The following is a 19,232-nucleotide window of genomic DNA, read 5'->3' on the forward strand; positions in this document are numbered from 1 at the left end:
AAGTCAGGAAGGTATTGAGGATGATCATTCTGCATGCCTACCTATTAAATTTGGAGTCGTTGTTGGAGTGGTTCGTTCCAAGTTGGGGATTCAACCTTTCTGAAGGAATTCTAGAGATTAATGCTGAGTTGCGGGCGAGGCACTCCCGAATTTCCTTTCTTCATTGCCGAGAAGAGGTCAAAGCTCATTTCAAGGACAATGCGAGGTGAGGTTGGGAAGGCCTAATAGTTTATGTCCAGATTATGGAGATTGAAGAAATTATCCGACATGCGGCTATGGAGGCTAGGCTGGTAGACGAGGCGAGAAGCAGGAGGCCGATCACTAGATGACTCTCGACGAAGCTGGAAAGATAGGTTGAATAGGGTGGTGCGGTTGGTGGCTCTGATGGGGTGGCAGATGCTTCGAGCTCTCAAGTTGCTGCAGAAGGTTAAATAATTGTTGATCAATGGTACCTCTTGATACATTTTCTATTTCACCGAAGTTTCTGTTTAATGTTTTTTTTTGATAAATTGTTTATGCCATCGAGGCATGATGTATTGAAACCTTTTTTGACAGTGGGGCGGGGTAAGGTTTTTTGACGTCTGTGCTTAAGTTCAGAATGGTTTTGGCTCGGTGGTTTTGTTTCCAGATGGTGGTTTACTATGTACTTCAATTTCCTTCTTAATAAAAATAAATTTACCGATAAAAAAATATATACGTTTTTTAATAATTCATAAAAAATATTTTAAACGATGCCTTACACTCGTACAAAAAAAGCCTAATAAGTGTAACAACATAATACAAGTAAGGTTTTTTGGATGAAAGAGTTTGTCTTTCAAGTATATGCAGTTTTCACATAATGTACTTGATCTTTATTACTATTAATAAAAAATCATTATTGCCGACCAAAAAAAAACATAATACAAGTAAGAAAAAAATATAACCAGCTAGATAATTAAAAATAATCACAATAAATGTTCATTTTAATTTCTCGTTGCATTAAATCCAATTGAGACATCATCCATATGTATATTCTTGTAATTATTATTTAGTTTGCAATAGACAATATACATTAATAAGCCTTACAAAAATGCAAAGAACATATCACAGGTTACCCAAAATCCCTTGACCCCAATAAGGTTTTAAGAAACCTATAAACTTGATACTAATACTGAAGGCTTCACCAAAGTTTGACACTCTATTAGGCTTCTATTAGGGTTGGTACATTGGTATCAAATTTCACGAGAGTCTAATACCCACTCTACTTAGTATTAGACTTCTTAGTAGTTTGATACATAATACTCAACATCAATTTTATCTAAAGTCTAACACCCCACACACTAGTACTAGAATTCTCACAAGCATAAAACCCCAACACATAGACCAAATACTAATAAAATTATATAAGGCATAAAAAGAAAAGCAACAAGATTAACGAGGCACAAATTAATTGACTTACAAACTATTATGAAATGGGTTCCCAAAGGTCTCAGAAGCCAATAAACACAATGCCACACTGTCTCCTTAACACAAATAAGGGACTAGAAGCCAAATGCGAGAAAATAGTTACATAAACCCAAAATTATTTGACATGCTAATGTTGCGACAGGCTTAAGACAGACAATCAAGAATTCATCCACTAGGACAATATAATTAATATTCACCCATAAACATTATTATAACATGGTCATAACATATCATTATTTAATCTAAGCATGCCCAATTATAATGATTTTGCCCAATAAATAGGCCAATGCCCTCACAAAAAGAGGTATGCATAAAATACCAAATGATTATAATAAACAATTTCCTTCGAAGGGTTTTATTCCAAACATAAATAGAACAAAAACCCACACCACAAAGTATATAAAAGTCCAACTAAGTAATAAGTAAAAAAGTCACACATACCCTATTTACAAAGATTGCAATGTGCAATTAGATGACTTCGCAAAACAATTACAAGATAGTGTCTACTAAAAATCTAAATTTTATGAGCTCTTTACTATCAAATATTTAAATTACGTGTGAGTATTATTGCTCAAAATAACTGAGTTGAATTGGGTTTTGTTCCACATCAGAGATTTATGTTTTGTTCTGCTACTAATAATAAAATTGAACCATGTTGTTTAGTCATTTATCTTAATACATCAATCAAAGATGATCCAATTTTTGATACATATTAAATTTTGACCTTGTATAAGAGATAATTAGTCTATGTCTTCATCTACAAACAAGCTTCTATTACAAACCTCTCTCCTTGAGCTCCTCGAACTTAAAAAGCTCTTATGAATTAAATACTCCTTACACCCAAGATATGTAGTTTAACTCACTTAAAACAAATTACAATTATTATCACTTTAGGAATAATGCATCTTTTGACAATTCTATTATAGTATAATGGTAAAACAAGTGAAAGAAATTGGTGGAAGAAGTTGTTTCATCCTATTTCAAATATAAATTCTTACCACTCTTTATGCCTATCAAATCCTCAGTACTTTGAAACTATTTTTTTAATAGAACTATGTGAACATCTTCAAATTTCGGGCATTAATGAATACTATGTGTCAAACAATTCGAAACCATGAGCTCAAAATTTCAAATATTTGAAGTTGTTATGCAACTCATTTCAAACCTTGTCTTCGAATTGTTTGATATAGACTTGCACAATAGTCTCATCTAAATCATGGAAGCTAAAATTTCGAGCATTAATGAATACTATGTGTTGAACAATTCGAAACCATGAGCTCAAAATCTCAAATATTTGAAGTTGTTATGCAACTCATTTCAAACCTTGTCTTTGAATTGTTTGATATAGACTTGCACAAGAGTCTCATCTAAATCATGGAAGCTAATTCTTGAAATGTATAATAGTTTTCTGGGATCATTTGTATAGGTTATTTTCTAAAGCAAAAACAATAGTATTCATAAAAATACTTAGAAGAGATATTTGAAACTTTTTATATTGCAAAAAGACCAAAATTGTAACTAGTCTCATTTTTAGTAGTGCAAAAAGTGTATAGTTGGTAAATAGTTGAAACATTTTGTAAATGCTCAATTATAGGTGCTCTTCTTTATTTTGTAGGCTTCCACCTTCAACACCTCTTATATATCGATTGCATACAAAGTTGAGATTGCTAGTATTACTCCTCATTTAATTGTCCATTATTTCAATGTATCTTAGAACTAAATACAAAAACATTTCACAGTGGTACTTCAATCACAATTATTTGATATTGAGAAGCAATTTATAGTGGGCACATGGTAATATTGTAGATGGCTTACATCTAGTCCATAATCTATTGATACAATACATACTTAGCCCTTCTTTCCTCTATATAAACATAAGCTGATTTGGATTTGCCATATCTAACAAATTGAATTGTTGCTACAATCATAGACAATCAAAAACTTCTAGGTGGAGCATGTTTAGGCCCACAAACACCCTAATATTCTTATAACAACTATACCCAAGATTTACAAAATAGCCATTATTATTCTTAAAATTTTGCATTGAAGTATGAATATTCTCTTAGAAAGAGTTGCCCTACATTATATAATGTATATAAGTGAACTTATCTTTAATGAGATGTATTAACTAATTTTCTATCAAAATGACAAGAATATGAACAATTTATTATGAGATGAACTACATTTTTTTATTTATTATTATATGATATGTCCTTCATTGCTATGTACACCCATAGATTAACATTGTAAAAAATAATCATTTTTATTGAACAATATGAAGGCTAGAAAAAAGGGGTTGAACTCCTCAACCAATCAAATTACCAATAATTCATTTTTTTGAATATTTTTAATTAATAATTTTATATCTTATTTTTGCAAAAGATAAATATTTGCTTTACATAGAAAAATTCTAGCTTACAATTCGTTGACAAATACACCTAGTATCAACCACTTAAAAATCTTGATTGTAGTAGTTTCAACCTAAAGATAAGCACTAATAATATAGAGTAAATCCATTTCAAAAGAATTTGAATTTGGGTTTTTTTAATTTTAGTAACATTTTCACTTTATTATTAAGATATCCATTAAATAATAAGTACTTTTTAAAATACAATACTTAACTAAAAAATATTAAATCATTAATTTACATATAAATATGATAAGGAGGGGCATTTCTTAATGGTAGTTAGATTATGATGTTTTATTACATTTTAGTTATATAATTTTTGAGTTAAGTTATTTATCCATATTTTATTAGTTGTGGTTTACATAAACTCATTTTTTATGAACATAAATGGTCTACTTAGCATTCATTGAATCTGGGTGATGTTCATAGGTTTTAAGAATTAATACTTCTTGGAAGGTCATCCATCCTAACGCCACTTTGACTCATGTACACTTCACCATCGAGTTCCCACCAAGATCAAGTCACCTAGTTTGCTACCTCATTTGTAAAACTTTCAAAATTCATAAAACTTGGGTGTAATGAATGTTCAATAGACTATTCATAATTATGAGAGATGAGTTTATGTGAAATACTACTCATGAAATATGGCTTGCAAGTTTAATTAAAAGACTATGCAATTGAACCCTACTAAAATATCAAAATGTATTTAATTATGCTAAATTTTTATATAAATAATGTGAACAAAGTATTTCAAAACTTATATGATAAATGCATATTCATAAAAATTATTGTGTTCAAAATTTGACTTCTTGTAATATTTAAATATATGTAGAGGGAAAAAGTGCACACTTGTACACTTTTATCTATTCATTTTGTACCACTTTGACTTTTTGCACATTACTCACCCAAAATCTAATCCAACACTCTAGTATTTCATATCATTCCACTTAAAACATCTTTGGTCTATTTTTCCAAACATTACTTATCTTTGATTAGATCACACTTATAATATTGTTCCCTAGGTTGAATTAGAATACAATGTTCTTCCCTACTATAAATGTTTTGAATGCTTAGATCCTAAGGCTAACAATCCTAGACATGATTATTGTTATTATACACAAGCCAAAAATTCAAATTGTGTGTCTAGGACTTGTTAATTCATTCTCGAGTAGCAAAAAAAAATATGGTAGATTCATAAAAATATTAATATATTTATACACCCCTAATTTTCGTGTCTACATTGCTTTCCCATTCACAAATCAACCCTCCCCCGCCCCCCTTCCATATAGCTAAACACATGTACAAATATAAAGTTGTGAATTCCAAATGCATATACAAATATATTATTACTTGTTTGCAAAAAGTGAGGTTTTGTGTTCAATAAAGTAAATGCTCAAATTACACATTGTATTAATTACCATCAATTATGTGCATATATCTACAACTATTGGCTATCTTGTGTTTTAAAAACCACATAAGAAAAAAGTTTGCAATGTATTTTTGAATACCATACTTTAAGATAATTATTATTGAAATTTCTAAAAATAAAGTATGAAGATTATTCAAAAAACAAATTGAACATTATATACATATTATAAGATTTTCAATACAAAATATTTTTATTTAACATTATTTTACATATTAACCGATATAACAATTCATTTTAAAAGTAACAATATAAACAAAATATAATTCAATTCTTCTAGCTAATTAAAAAATAACACAATTTGAAAAAATATAAATTATTGTTAAATCCTTTCCCTTCTCACTGCAGATTTTATAAAAATATATCAATATTTACTACTCCATTTAACTATATCAATTATAATTAATCTATTCTGCAAAATAAATATCTAAGGTTCTTCCCCTATAAAAATAAACAGAATACGTCAGCGCCTTAAACCCCACCGCCCTACAGTTTTGGTGCTTAGAGAAGCTTAAACCTAAAAACCCAGCGAGAATCATCAGTTTTTCGCCATTTTTTACAAGTAGACGGGCAACTTGAATGTATTATCATATTCACTCTACCAATTCTTTTGAGAAATGCTACAAACAGTAATCTAAAATAGCGAGGGTTTATGAAAAGGTTGGAGGAAGCAAGGGTTTAAGAAGTCAGCATGAAAGCTCTCCGTTTCAGGTCTTCACACATCAGGAGCTTCTGGAAACTTCAAACATCTACTGTGATTGGTAAGAATTCAAACTACTTAATATGTTTGGCATTTTATTTATTTTCCGTTTGCCTTCACGAGTTTTGAAATTTCTATTGTTTTATAAAATTCCTTGCAAGTTTTGGGTAAGATTACAGGGCGCCCCTAATGCGAGGTGGTATACGTTGGAAGTCTATATTTTAATATTTGTAAGTTGGATGATTGGAAAATATTACATTTCGGGACCAGCTGGACTTGAACCTAAGACCTTGCATTTATATGCTGGGCTTAACTGCTAGGCTAAAAAGTTCCCTCGCTGCCTGGAGTGTAGCTCGTTTTCTTCCACCATCCATCTCGAACCATATTCTTTTGTTTGGGATTCCTAAACTAACTCTCATATCATGTTATTTTTCATGCATTAGCGAGGATTCTGCGGAGGGGTCGCCTTTTAACATGTTAGGGAACTCTACCAGTTAGCTATCCACGTCTTTATTGTTGGGCTTGTGGCTCATTCTTTTCCATCTTGACTGAAGTTATGCATCAGTTTTTTGCAATGAGGGTTTGAATTTGGATTAGGCTCTTATGATTGTACCTACCGCGTACCACATTCTTCTGGACTTGCCACCCAGTTTTTGAAATATATTTGATGCTTTGAGGATACTCATACAACGATTTGAATAGGAAAGGTTATGGTGACTGTAAGTATTCTCTTGTTGAATATGGATAAACCTCTTTTGAACTCCATAAGGATAACTAACTCCATAAAAACTCCAATATAAACACCATGATGAAGAGTATACTTGCTAGGAGCTATATACATACCTTTAATGTAAGTCCTAGACTATAGTGACGTTTGTTTTCCTACAATTGAGCCTCTTGTCAAATAAGAATAAGTGGTTTGAGTTTAACTCATTATAGTGGCACGTTACTAGGCCACTAGCTTTTTTATTTGCCAAAGAGAGGCTTCCTTAATAATGAAAGTAAGTGTCTCACTAAAGACCTTGGTGATCTGAAATTCAGATCGTGATCATTATTGTAAGGTTGGTTTTTCTCCTTTTCATTCAAGGAAGACTAGACAAGGAGTTCCTTTGCGTGAGTAAGTCGGTTTTGGAACACCGAGGACTTATATCTAGGGTTATTGAACCCTCAAGGTGATCTGGAGTGAGGAGAAGATGATGAATTGTGTGCAGATCTGAAAACTTTATATTTTTATTTTATTTGTGGGTTTGCCACTTATAGAAATGGTTAACATGCATTTGTCTCTGGGAACATGCCATCCACTATGGTGAATGTGCTATGAAGCGGTGAACACATATTTGATAATAGGCAAACTTGATTATTTGCATGCTGAGCATAGAGTTTTAAGGGTTGCAACTGTTTGTTTCCACTTCCAAGCATTGTTTTGTGTGCTTTCAGCCTTGGGGTATGTGCGGATGCTTATTTAAGTATTCTTTGATGCTTGGACAAGGCTTGGCAATTGACAATTAGTTTTCTCATTGTAAGTAAGAGAGTTTGCATTCAAAGACACCATAGGAGCAGAGCAATAGATTGATGTACTCGTAAGCTTTTATAACTTGTTATTGAACTCTTATGTCATGTTCTGACCTTTTGTACATTGTATTGACACTTCTTGGCTGATTACATAGTGGAGATGAGGTAGCATTTGCCCTGCGCCTGGAGTTATCTCCCTTCATAGGGTTTCTCTAGGTTAAAATTCTTGTTTTAATCATTGTTTATGGCCTTTTCCTTCACGTTTCTATGTTTTCTTTTCTGCTTGATGATGTTTAGATGCAACTGTATAACTGTTCTATAGTTTGAGGATTGTTAACACATTTGTTTGCTTGTTTGGTGATTGTATCGAGTAATAATGTTTACGGTTCATAATTGGTGAGCTGATTAGGAATATCTTGACCAGTTTACGGATCACTCGGTAATGTGGATTTACAAGTAAAATGATCTTGGTAGAGTTAATTTTGAGAGGCTTTTTGTTGTAATACAGTGATATGGAATTTTAATAAACTATTGCTTATCTAGCATGTCAGTTGCACCATGATGCAGAAATCTGATCACCACCTTTAGTCACCAACCATTATTTTTTGTAATGGTTGCCTGTAAAAATGTACTTTGTTCTGATATACAGCCATACAAATTCAACTGCCCATTTCACCCAAACATATAGTTTTTAAAGCTTTTAAAATGGAATCGATAGTTTTTAAATATGGTCTATTTGTATACATTTTATCCTACTATATTGATTTAGGTTTGGAAATGCTGGTTGGGAAATTTTTTTTTGGGGCTGGGTGTGTTTTGGGTCCCTTTGTACAAAAACATTTAAAAATCTTAAATAGATACAGATTTACAATCTTAAAACAAGAATTAAGTTCAGCATACCACACCGCATACATATGATAGACAAAACCACCATAAAAATTACAAATACTACTTTGATGTCAATTTGTCAAACTTGAAGGTCATGATAGATATTTATTGTAAAATATTAAAATAATAAAATCAGAAACTAATGTCATATGATTCTTAATGAAGATCATCATCATCATCATTTGATGATGTGGGTAGATTAGAAGAACCAGAAGGAGTGCCACAGCACTTGCACTAAAAGTATGTTGGCTATTTGTCTCCTCCAAAACTGAAGATTTATGTGCAGCAGAAACATCGAAGTTGATTTACTCTAGCTTGACATCCCACAACTTCATTGCCCCTTCCTTGTACTCATTTTGTTTGTGTAAAAGAAGGTGCACATTGAAATGGATGTTGACTAACCTCTATACCTGTTTTGGTGCCAATTGTTTGTGCTTTACTAAGTGAATGAAGGTGTATATACTTGAACTCAGCTCAAATGAAGATGAACTAGCAACATATTGAGGCAAAGTAAGTGAGAGTTATAAAATTATAAATAAACCTTCCAACATGGAAAAAGTTATTTCAAAAATGAAAAGAATTTCAAATTTGCGGAGTTTAAATAAAAAATAAAAAACTTTCAAGATTTAGAGTTATAAATAAAAAATAAAAATCTTGCAATTAAACTTTAATCACAAGAGGTTATAGGTGTTGGGATGTTTGCCCATGGAGGCACCACAAATTAGGAGCATCCTTCTTATACGTGTCACAATGAGTAGAAATATTTTTTTCATTGGAGTGTACGAAATCATCAAACTCAATTGTGACATCAAACTTAGTTGTGACTAATCCTTCAAATCAGGATCAGGGAAGATTCTAACAAACACTACCTTGTATCCTTTGTTGACATCAACATCTCTATATGGTGCAAGCCTCCTTGACAAAAAATGTATCTTAATGCATTAATATTTTGGAGTCAATGCAAAGGCAAAAAGATCTAGTGGGGTGGTCATTTTGCTTCATTACTCAACAAGGATAGTTTGCATTTGTTCAATTTTTTTTTTTCTTTAGGATCTTACTCTTTCTTGTTTTTATGGTCTTCATCTTCTCAATTATTGAGTTGATGCCATCATATACCTATCCTAAAGATGGCTTATCCATGTGAGTATAAAAGATCATACTCAAGATAGGCTTAGTGAAACTAAGAAGATATTCTACACGATTCCGACCTAGCATCATCTACTTATTTTTTGTTGCTTTTTGCACTATCGGATTCACCTCTCCCTCTATCAAATCCACCTCTCCCACCTCCTCCGCCACTTCCTCCACCACCTCCTCCATCATCTCCGCCTCCCTCTCCTACCTCCTCTCCCTCCTCATCTCTCTGTCTGGCTCCCCCTCGCCTCTATGGCTGCTCATCCTCATCATCATCAAAAGCAAGTAGCATCTCTGCCGGTTCAGATATACGTGCCACTACATGTGCCACAAAGTATGCTGAAAACTCGTCTGTCATCCCAGCATCCACAACCCCAACCCCATAATCCTAGATCTGTCTTGCGAGTGTCATATACTCCACCGTTGCTATGCTATCCAAAGTAGGTCCCCACTTTGGCACATCTTGCTTTGATGAGCATATAAACAGACTCCTTGTGGCATCCCCTGCTGTCTACCATATTGCCGCTGAACACGATTGTGCAAGAATCGCTCAATAATAAAGGGCGTCCACCCGATCAGGTACCTTGACATATATACATAAGGCATCTCAAGCCCGTCCTCTGCCCACACCTCGCAATCCATATACGGTCTCCAAATGACCATATCGATATCATCTAGTGCTCTCCGCCAATGCTCTAGTTTGTCCAGCTTAGGTTGGACAACTACACCTGTATACTCGTAAACATAAGCTCGCCCAACTGGCCTATCCTTGTCTGCAAGTGGTCTCGACACAAGAATGTGCTCCCAAGCCCACACCTGTAACAATGTCACCCCAGCTGATAAACTAGTATATCCCATATATACCACCTAGTGAAGCTCTCTGTAAAGATGGGCCAACATAGAGGACCCCCAGGCAAACTTGCGTCCCTGCGTCACCATGTCCTCTAGCACCAATCCCCATCCCGCAGCTAGTCCCTTTGACCTACGGTCGGGACACAGATGTCCACCAATGAACCCTACTAGTCTAGATGGCAGCGGCCCGTAACCAAAATCCAAAAACTCCTGCCATGGGATCTCATACCCGCTAATCTGATCATCTTGGAAGATGCGATGGAGAGCCTCTGTCCCACCCTCCTCAGTCTGCTCATACGGCAATAGGGCCCCAACTATAGGAATCCGCAGAATCCAATAGCAGTCCTCTGGTGTAACTGTCATCTCACCCATAGCCAAGTGAAAGGTGTTCGTATCACTGTGCCACCTCTCTGCCAACACTGTCAACAAACCCCAGTTAATGATATACCGAGGCATGTCTAATAACGAGGACAACCCACATCTCTGTTAGCCTGTGACAAACGTGGAATCAATGACCATGGTCTCGGAAATCGCTCTCGAGACTAGAGCACGCCAAGCTCTGCCTGCAAAACAACATGTATCCATCATCAGTTCCCAAATCCATCTGATATATCAAATCAAAGCAAAATCAACTTGAAACAACGAAGCATCTCAAGAACACATCATAAACATATTCACATCAACCTGTGAATAAATCACTGACCCACAATCGAGAATCACTGACCCATATCGAGAATCACTGATCCATATCGAGAAATCAAGCAATGACCCATATCGAAAGCAGAATCAAGACCCATATCGAAAGCATCATAAAAAATTCATATCGAAAGCAACACCAAAAATCCATATCGGAAATAAAAAATCAGGACTCATATCGCAAGCAACATCAAGACTCATATCGCAAGAATAAAAAATCCATATCGAAAGCAACATCAAAAATCCATATCGGAAATAAAAAATCAGGACTCATATCGCAAGCAACATCAAGACCCATATCAAAAGCAACATCAAAGATCCATATCGCAAGCATCACATCAGGACTCATCGAAAATTAGTATCGAAAAGCAACGTTAAGATCCATATCAAACTCAAAATCAGGATCCACATCAAAAATCAATCAGCTTGGCACTCCATATCGAAAGCAATTTATATTGACAGCAGCAGACTCAGATCATCCTGCACTAGCATATCAGAACTCGGACATCATCACAAAGCAGGACTCACATTGGCTCAGGAACCATAATAGAACAATTAGAAGACACATATTGACATCTACGACATCTATTCGACTCACGACGCTTTCTTCACAATCCTTTTTCATCAACTTTGGACCCTACGCGCTAAACTAGGGCTCCTAAGCGCTAAGCTGCCACTCATGCGCTATCCTTTTTCATCAATGCGCTAGAAATCATACCCTACGCGCTAAACCCCTACCACACGCTAACTGGTACATCCATTGCGCTACCCTATTCGATGTGCTACCCAACCTACCTCATGTGCTTTTATGCAAACCCTATGCGCTATAACCTTCTACGTGCTAGCGTATTTCTCATCTGCGCTATAATATGCTACCCAAACGCTAAACTACCTAGGTTAACCCTGTGCTCTAAAATTCCTATCGTATGCGCTACGCGGTTTAACCTACGCGCTATCACGGCAAAATCCGATGCAAAATCGAAAAACGTGATCAAAATGAACAAAATCAATCAAAAACGCAAGGAGATTTCGACCACTTATTGGTGGGCCATAGGTAGCGGGTCTCCGGTGTCGCCCGACGCGCTCAAATCGGTGCGAGGAATATGGAATTGACATCGTTGTCAAAGCTCCAAATGTCACAATCGCAAAGAGACAAGTGTGCAAATGATTTGTCCAAATCACTTTTTACCTTTTTATAGGGTAAAATCAACAAGGTTAATAAGTGGGGCATGTATTTTCCTCACTTTTTCCATTTTTAACCTTATCAACATCATTTTTCGGGAGATGAATCAATACAAATACATTCAACGCAGTCAATATTCTCAAAATGCAATTAATCCAAAAACGCTTATCAACTTGACAATTTTTCACTAAAATCTTGATTCATCTCCCAAGGGGGCATCATCAATATCGTTCATCAAATCTGGGGCATCATATCGACATTTCGACACAGAGCATCATATCAATCAAATTTTGACAGCATATCCGGCAAATTTTTTTTGAATCAACATGTGCACACACGTCACTTCAAAGAGGGGCAAAATGTGGATGTATAAATCTGACCACTTTCCTAAATGTAATTAATATTTATTTTAACCCCATTCTTCCTATTAATTAAATTCTATTTAATTAATTTCTTCACATTCATCTATTTGATTAAATGGATTACTCAATTTATTTAATTAAAGTTCACCTAAACTTTTTCTAGCCTTTAATTAAATAAATTACTTTATTTAATTAATTCCCCTTTTTAATTAAATTTACATTTAATTAAATTGATCCTTGCAAATAAATAAATCTAATTTATTTATTTAAATCCCCCACTTGTATTTATGCAAGTTGCATCTATTTAGTTGAAATCAAGTAATTTTATTTTAATTAAAATTTTTTTTCCTCCACTTGCATTTTCCTACATCTCCCACTTGCATCCTAAACCCCTTCTAGATTCTTCTAACCCATTCCATTTAGCCTAATCCATCTCCTAAATATTGTCACATTCCTAAGCAAAGAAAAGCCACTTCTCAAAACCCTCAAAGTCTTCCAAACCATTTAAGACTCTTACATAACCATTAATGGTTAACTCAACCTTCTTGCATGATTAGAGACTTTCTCTCTAACTCAACCCTCATTTAACTCAAGGGTCTCATCAAGCTTTCATGGCTTTAACCTTGGTTATCCCCTTAGCCCTTACACAAGAGTTTACCCCTTGGGTAAAAGCTTTATCCATTGGATAACGCTAGCCTAACCTTAACCCTTACCTCCTAAGGTAACCTCCATGGCTTCTCAAGCATTTAATGCTTCTTTCATCTCCTCTCAAGCAACCTCTTGTTGACAATTGTCACCATTTCATTGGTGAGAATTGTAAACATGGATTGATTAACTTTCAAATTTGGCCCTTGTTAAGATTATCCAATCTTGACCATCCATTGCCCTATTTTACCTATAAATAGAGCTCTCATTCTCTCATTTTCATATATCCAAGTCTTTCATGCATCAAACTTATAGTCTAATTACTAAGCATTTTAGCCTCTCTTTGTTAAATCACCATAATAGCATTTAGAAGCATTTTAATATCATAGAATATCCATGTTAGACTAGTATATCATTGCTAGGATAATTAGCTAATCTTATCATCTTTATGCTAGCTTAATCATCATAGTTTCAATATCATACATATCTAAGAATGCATTTATGCATAATAATCAAACATCACTCGATCTTGGAGTTGTCATTCCTAAGTCACTTTGCTCAGTGATCCGAGAGCAAGGACATTGACTTTAGGGATCCTGTGAGATAGAGAACAATGGGACACCCCTTGGGAAGCTGAGCTATTTTAGTATAGTTCCTATAACTTGCACCAAGAGTCTCATTGGTGTGTGGGCCTTTTGAATCAGACTTTTACGTTTTTGCCGCCCTCATTTCCCACATACAATATTCACTCATAAAGTTCATGAATGTTGGGCCAAAGATGATTAAATCTGCAAAGTATACCATACAAAACATGGTGAGCTTCCTTGCAAAAACTTTTGGCCCCCACACCAAAACTTGACTGCCTTTATTCTTAGAGGAGACACTCACCTGACATGGAACTAAACTTCTGGATTTGACCCCTCAACAATAGGGGCAAAGTAAAGCTTAGAAGAAGGCAAAATCTGTAAAAGGGTTTTTATCAAGCGCAAAATACCTCTCTTCAACAGTAGAGTTGATGTCAGCAACATTTACACTAACTGAGGTAGTATGACCTGAAACCTTGGTACTAGGAACGCAAGGTTCCTTGTTTTGCGATATAACAGAAACATGGGAAGGATGGGCTATAATTGGAGAGATTTAAGAGGTGGCAACAACATCTTCTGAAGCTGCAACAGTTGGAGGGATCATGGCCACCAAAGATGTGGAAACATTTTTAGGATTAACATGGAAGTTGCTATGGTAGGGAGCTGAATCCCTGAAGAAAACTTATGTAAGGACGATTGCATATGCTTTTAAGAGGTGGCAACAATATCTTCTGAAGCTGCAACAGTTGGAGGGATCATGGCCACCAAAGATGTGGAAAGATTTTTATGATTAACATGGAGTTGCTATTGGAGGGAGCTGAATCCATGAAGAAAACTTATGGAGGGACGATTGTATTTGCTTTAAGCATTGAAGCGGTAATTAATTTTTATTTTTTTTCTCATTTTTTTGGTGTAATTGTTTCCTCATTTATGACTCTCACAAATTCTTTATCCCTTAAAATGTTGGTAATTATGGTTATGTTCGTACTTTCTAGAGAGAAATCTAATCTTGCCAAACAATGCTACTAGATAGTGCCAAAACTTAACTAGATATATTCTTGGTTCAGAGTCAAATATCTCCACAGCTTTTTTGTCTCATATATTGTATGTGTATTTTGTCGGGAAAATCAACAAAACTATCTTGCCTTACTAATTCAAAGTTATTATAACCTTCTGTTGCATTTGTTTGTACCATATTTGAAAAGTTCTGTCCAAGGAAAAAATGTTATCAACTTTGTGATTTCAAAGGGATTGAATTAGTTTAAAACAATCAGTGAGAGAAAAAAAATCATATGCATAGACAGAACTACTTAAAATTCAAATGTGGCACCTTAAATTCATAGAGTAAATGATAATGGCTATTCAGGAGGGCCATTGATGAGGGAAACCTATACAATACTTGTGCTCAGTATATATATATGTGTGTGTGTGTGTGTGTGTGTGTGTGTGTGTATGTGTATGTGTATGTGTGTGTTGAGTGCTTATATCATGGGCATGTGTGTCTATGTGCATGTGTTCTTAGATGGGCCATGTAAAGGTCACCATATTTTGAATGGACTGTTAACATTTTTAACCAAATCTGCACCTAATGTTATGATTTGCACTTGTTTTCCAAAGTAAACATCATCAAATGTCTTTATAATTTTTAGCACTAATGGTTGCTTAGGCTTGCACATGCAAAGACTTATTCATGTCATTCAATGTGCTTTAATTATTTTTTATTTTGGTTTGTGATATTATGTATATTATCGACATGATAGTTATTCATCAAGTGAGTCTTGGTGGTGGTACCTCAGATTGAATTAGACAGTGGTAGAATCTATGGACCTTTTTGTTAATGTTTTGTGCAAACATCATGCTTCTACAGGACTAGGCCAACAAGCAAGCAAGGGAGGATGCACTGCAACATTTGTAACGAGCATTGAGAGTATAGATGAGGATGCAGAGATTACTGATGATATGTCTTTGGCTGGATCACCATTCAAAAATAAGTAATATAAATTTTCTTCCATGCCTGTTCTTTTGTAATTCTTAAAAATTATTTTGTTGTGCCCCTTTGTCAACATTAAAACAGTGGATGCATTTTTTGCAATTCCATTTTTATGAAAGATTAGCTTACTTGTAACACCTCAACTGTAACATGCTTCTCATTTTTTGATTAAAAAAGAAAATGTGTATTACAATTTGAAGTTTATTTTGCCGTGGTTTTTTTTCCTGTTGGGGTTTCTATGTAAAATCGTGTGTGCATCTTGTGTTCTGATTTGATAGATCTTATCTAGTGTGGATGTTTAATTATTGCTTAAGATTGCTAAAGTTATAAATTGAAACAATTGTTCTCATACTGATTCACGCCCTCCCTCCCCCCATCCTTCTTCGTATAAGTGTGTGTGTTTTCTTCAATTGGTATTCTAATGGCTTGAAGGAAAGATCTTAAGAACACACATAGTGAGTCAAGAAGTGTTTTCTTCAAGTTGAGCTCCATTGTTTGATAGGAACTACTATGCTTTTGGAGTTTTAGAATGCACACCTATTGGACGGCCCATGGATTTGATATATAGCAAGCAGTTGTGGATATCTATGTTGTACCATCTACTCCACCTCTTGATCAAGCTGAAAAAAGAGCATTCGAGAACAATGTAAAAGCTAAGAATGCAATCCTAAGTGGGCTAATCAAATCCGAAATAGTCAATGCCATTCAGTGCACTACAGCAAAAGAAACATGGGATAAGCTTCAAAGGAACTATGAAGGAGATGACAAAGTGAAGAAAGCTAAGCTCCAAACCCACATGAGACAATTTGAAAGCCTAAAGATAAAGGAAGAAGAAAATGTTGCTGCCTACTTTCTTTGTGTGGATGAAGTTGTAAACACTATTCACCACTATTCACGGTCTTGGAGAAAACATTGAGGATGGGATTATTGTGCAAAAAGTATTAAGTTATCTTCCCATGAGATTTGATGCAAAAGTTTCGGCCATCAAAGAAATGAAGGATCTAAATACCTTGAAGATGGACGAGTTGTATGACATTTTTTACGGCACATGAAATGAGGACCGAGAATTGAACATCAAAACGAGAAGCTGCCTTTAAAGCATCAAGAAAGATGAAGAACAAAATTCCAACATCAAGTGAAAACTCAAGGAATGAGGAAGAAGCCAACTTTGTGAAGAAATTGAATAAAGGATCTAGCAAGTGCAAAGGTAAGTATACCCTTAAATGTTTTAATCGTGGTAATAAAGGTCATTATGTTGCCAAATGTCCATAGGTTAGAAGTGAGAGTAGTGAAGAGGTAGAAGTATATTATGACGAGAAAAAACAAGAAATACCATCATAGCAAGAAGAAGTATACTTTAGGAAAATCTAGGAAGTTCCTATATGCCCAAGGAAGTAATAGCTCATTTGAAAGTGAAGAAGAGCCTATATGCCCAAGGAAGTAATTGCTCATCTGAAAGTGAAGAAAGTTTTACAGAAAGTGAAAGAGAAGAAATTCTCTTCATGGACATGGAAATGAAGGAAGAAGCTTCAATGTGCAAAGACAGAAAATGAAAAAACCTGAAAGCGAGGAGGATGCTATAGCAGATCTTGAGGAAGAACTTATGTCATCATCGATGAAATCAAAATACTTGAGAAGACGGACAAAAAGTTGAAACATCAAATTTGAGAAGATGGTGAATCGTCCGAAAAAACAAGTATGGACTTAAAGACTCAAGCTAAAGATGCTAAACACATTGAAGATGTGTTGAAGGAGCAGCTAAAGACGAAAATCTTGGAATGTGAGAAGCTTGAATAGGAAATTGTTTCCTTGGGGAAGGAGCTAGAAAAGACTAAACAACAACTCAACAGAAACATGAAGTTTGACAAGAGTTCGGAAATTTTAGATGATCTTATTAACTCACAAAGATCACCCTTTGTCAAAAGTGGTCTTGGTTTTGATGACAAAAGTTTGCAAACCACAAAGAAGTTGGATAGTAAGAATTATGTTGCAGCCCTCAAAAATTCCAACAAAGAGGCAAGCGAGGAAGTGAACAAAGAAGAGAATAAAAGGGAAGAAAGCCAAAAGCAAGCAAAAACAGATGAAAGCAAGAAGGAAGATAAAGCCTCACAATTTCAAAGAACCAACTAGGACAATCTCAAATGGTCCTTCGCTAAAAGAAAGCCACACATTCCTAGGTTCAACTATTCCTTTCATGGCTATTGTTTTTCATGCAATCATTATGGTCATAGAGCATCAGAATGTAGAGTAAATGCAAGGAATGATTTCGGTTTTTCAACAAGATACTTCAACTCATTTGCTCCTTTAATGGATTATAACGCCATATGTTATAAGTGTAACAATTTCGGGTACATTGCTAAGTTTTGCAAAAGTACGTTTGTTGATCCTCCAAAACAAAACAAGAAAGAAGAGGCATGTGACAAGAAAAAAGACGAATTAAACAAAGTTTGGAAAAAGAAAGAGCAAAAGGGGAGTTCTATGCTTGCATAAGTGGCACTACATGCTCAAGATGAGAGAAATCAATGGTATGTTGATAGTGGATGCTCAATTCACATGACTGGTCACAAAAGCAAATACCTTTTTTTGAAAAGGGTGAATGAAGGAATGGTAAACTTTGGAGACAATGCTACAACAAACATTAAAGACAAAGGTGCGTTCGATTTGGACAGTGGAAGAACCAAAACAAAAGATGTTTTATATGTTGAAGGACTAAATCATAAATAATCTACCACGTGTGAGTCAAATGTGTGATGAAGGGCACACCTTTACATTTCATTCTAGAGGATGCAAAATTATGAAAGATGGAAAACTAGTTGTGGATGCCAACAAAAAGGATGGAAATCTCTACAGTGTTAATGGGGTCAAAAGTGAAAATTGCTACACGGGGCAAGAAGATGGGATTTGGTTGTGTCACAAGAGGATGGGACACTTGAATTTTGAAATATCATGAAGATTAGCAAAAAAGCAAGATGTAAGGGACATGGCAAAAATAGAAAAACCATCAAATGCCATGCAAACAGTGTCAATATGGGAAACAAACAAGGACAAGCTTCAAATCGAAGGAGTATTCTGCATCAAAACCTTTGGAACTTGTCCACACCGATTTTTGTGGGCCCACAAGGACAAAAAGCTTTCAAGGTGAGTACTATTTCATGTTGTTAATTGATGATTATTTTAGGATAACGTGGGTAGTGTTTCTTGAGGAGAAATCTGAAGCAATAGAGAAGTTTAAGGCGTTCAAAGCCTTAGTAGAAAATGAAATAGGACTGAAGATCAAGTGCCTTAGATCTAATAGAGGATGAGAATTTTCCTCAAATGAGTTTGAAGAGTATTGTGAAAGGCATAGGATAAGGAGACAATATTCAGCTGCAAGGACTCCACAATAAAATGGAGTAGTTGAAAGAAAT

The 19,232-nt window shown here is 34.9% G+C and overlaps 1 protein-coding gene across 1 annotated transcript in view; it reads left to right on the forward strand.

Annotated features, from left to right (window-relative positions):
• The first annotated feature begins 5,736 nt into the window (after positions 1-5,736).
• Positions 5,737-19,232, forward strand: part of LOC131071363 (uncharacterized) — a 63,705-nt gene continuing 50,209 nt past the window's right edge. Inside the window, exons 1-2 of the mRNA XM_058007168.2 lie at positions 5,737-6,040; positions 15,703-15,826. Coding sequence (XP_057863151.2) covers positions 5,971-6,040; positions 15,703-15,826 — 194 coding nt within the window. The 5' untranslated portion in view covers positions 5,737-5,970. The remainder of the gene's footprint in view (positions 6,041-15,702; positions 15,827-19,232) is intronic.

This window comes from Cryptomeria japonica, chromosome 2, assembly GCF_030272615.1.
Source record: "Cryptomeria japonica chromosome 2, Sugi_1.0, whole genome shotgun sequence".
NCBI lineage: Eukaryota > Viridiplantae > Streptophyta > Pinopsida > Cupressales > Cupressaceae > Cryptomeria > Cryptomeria japonica.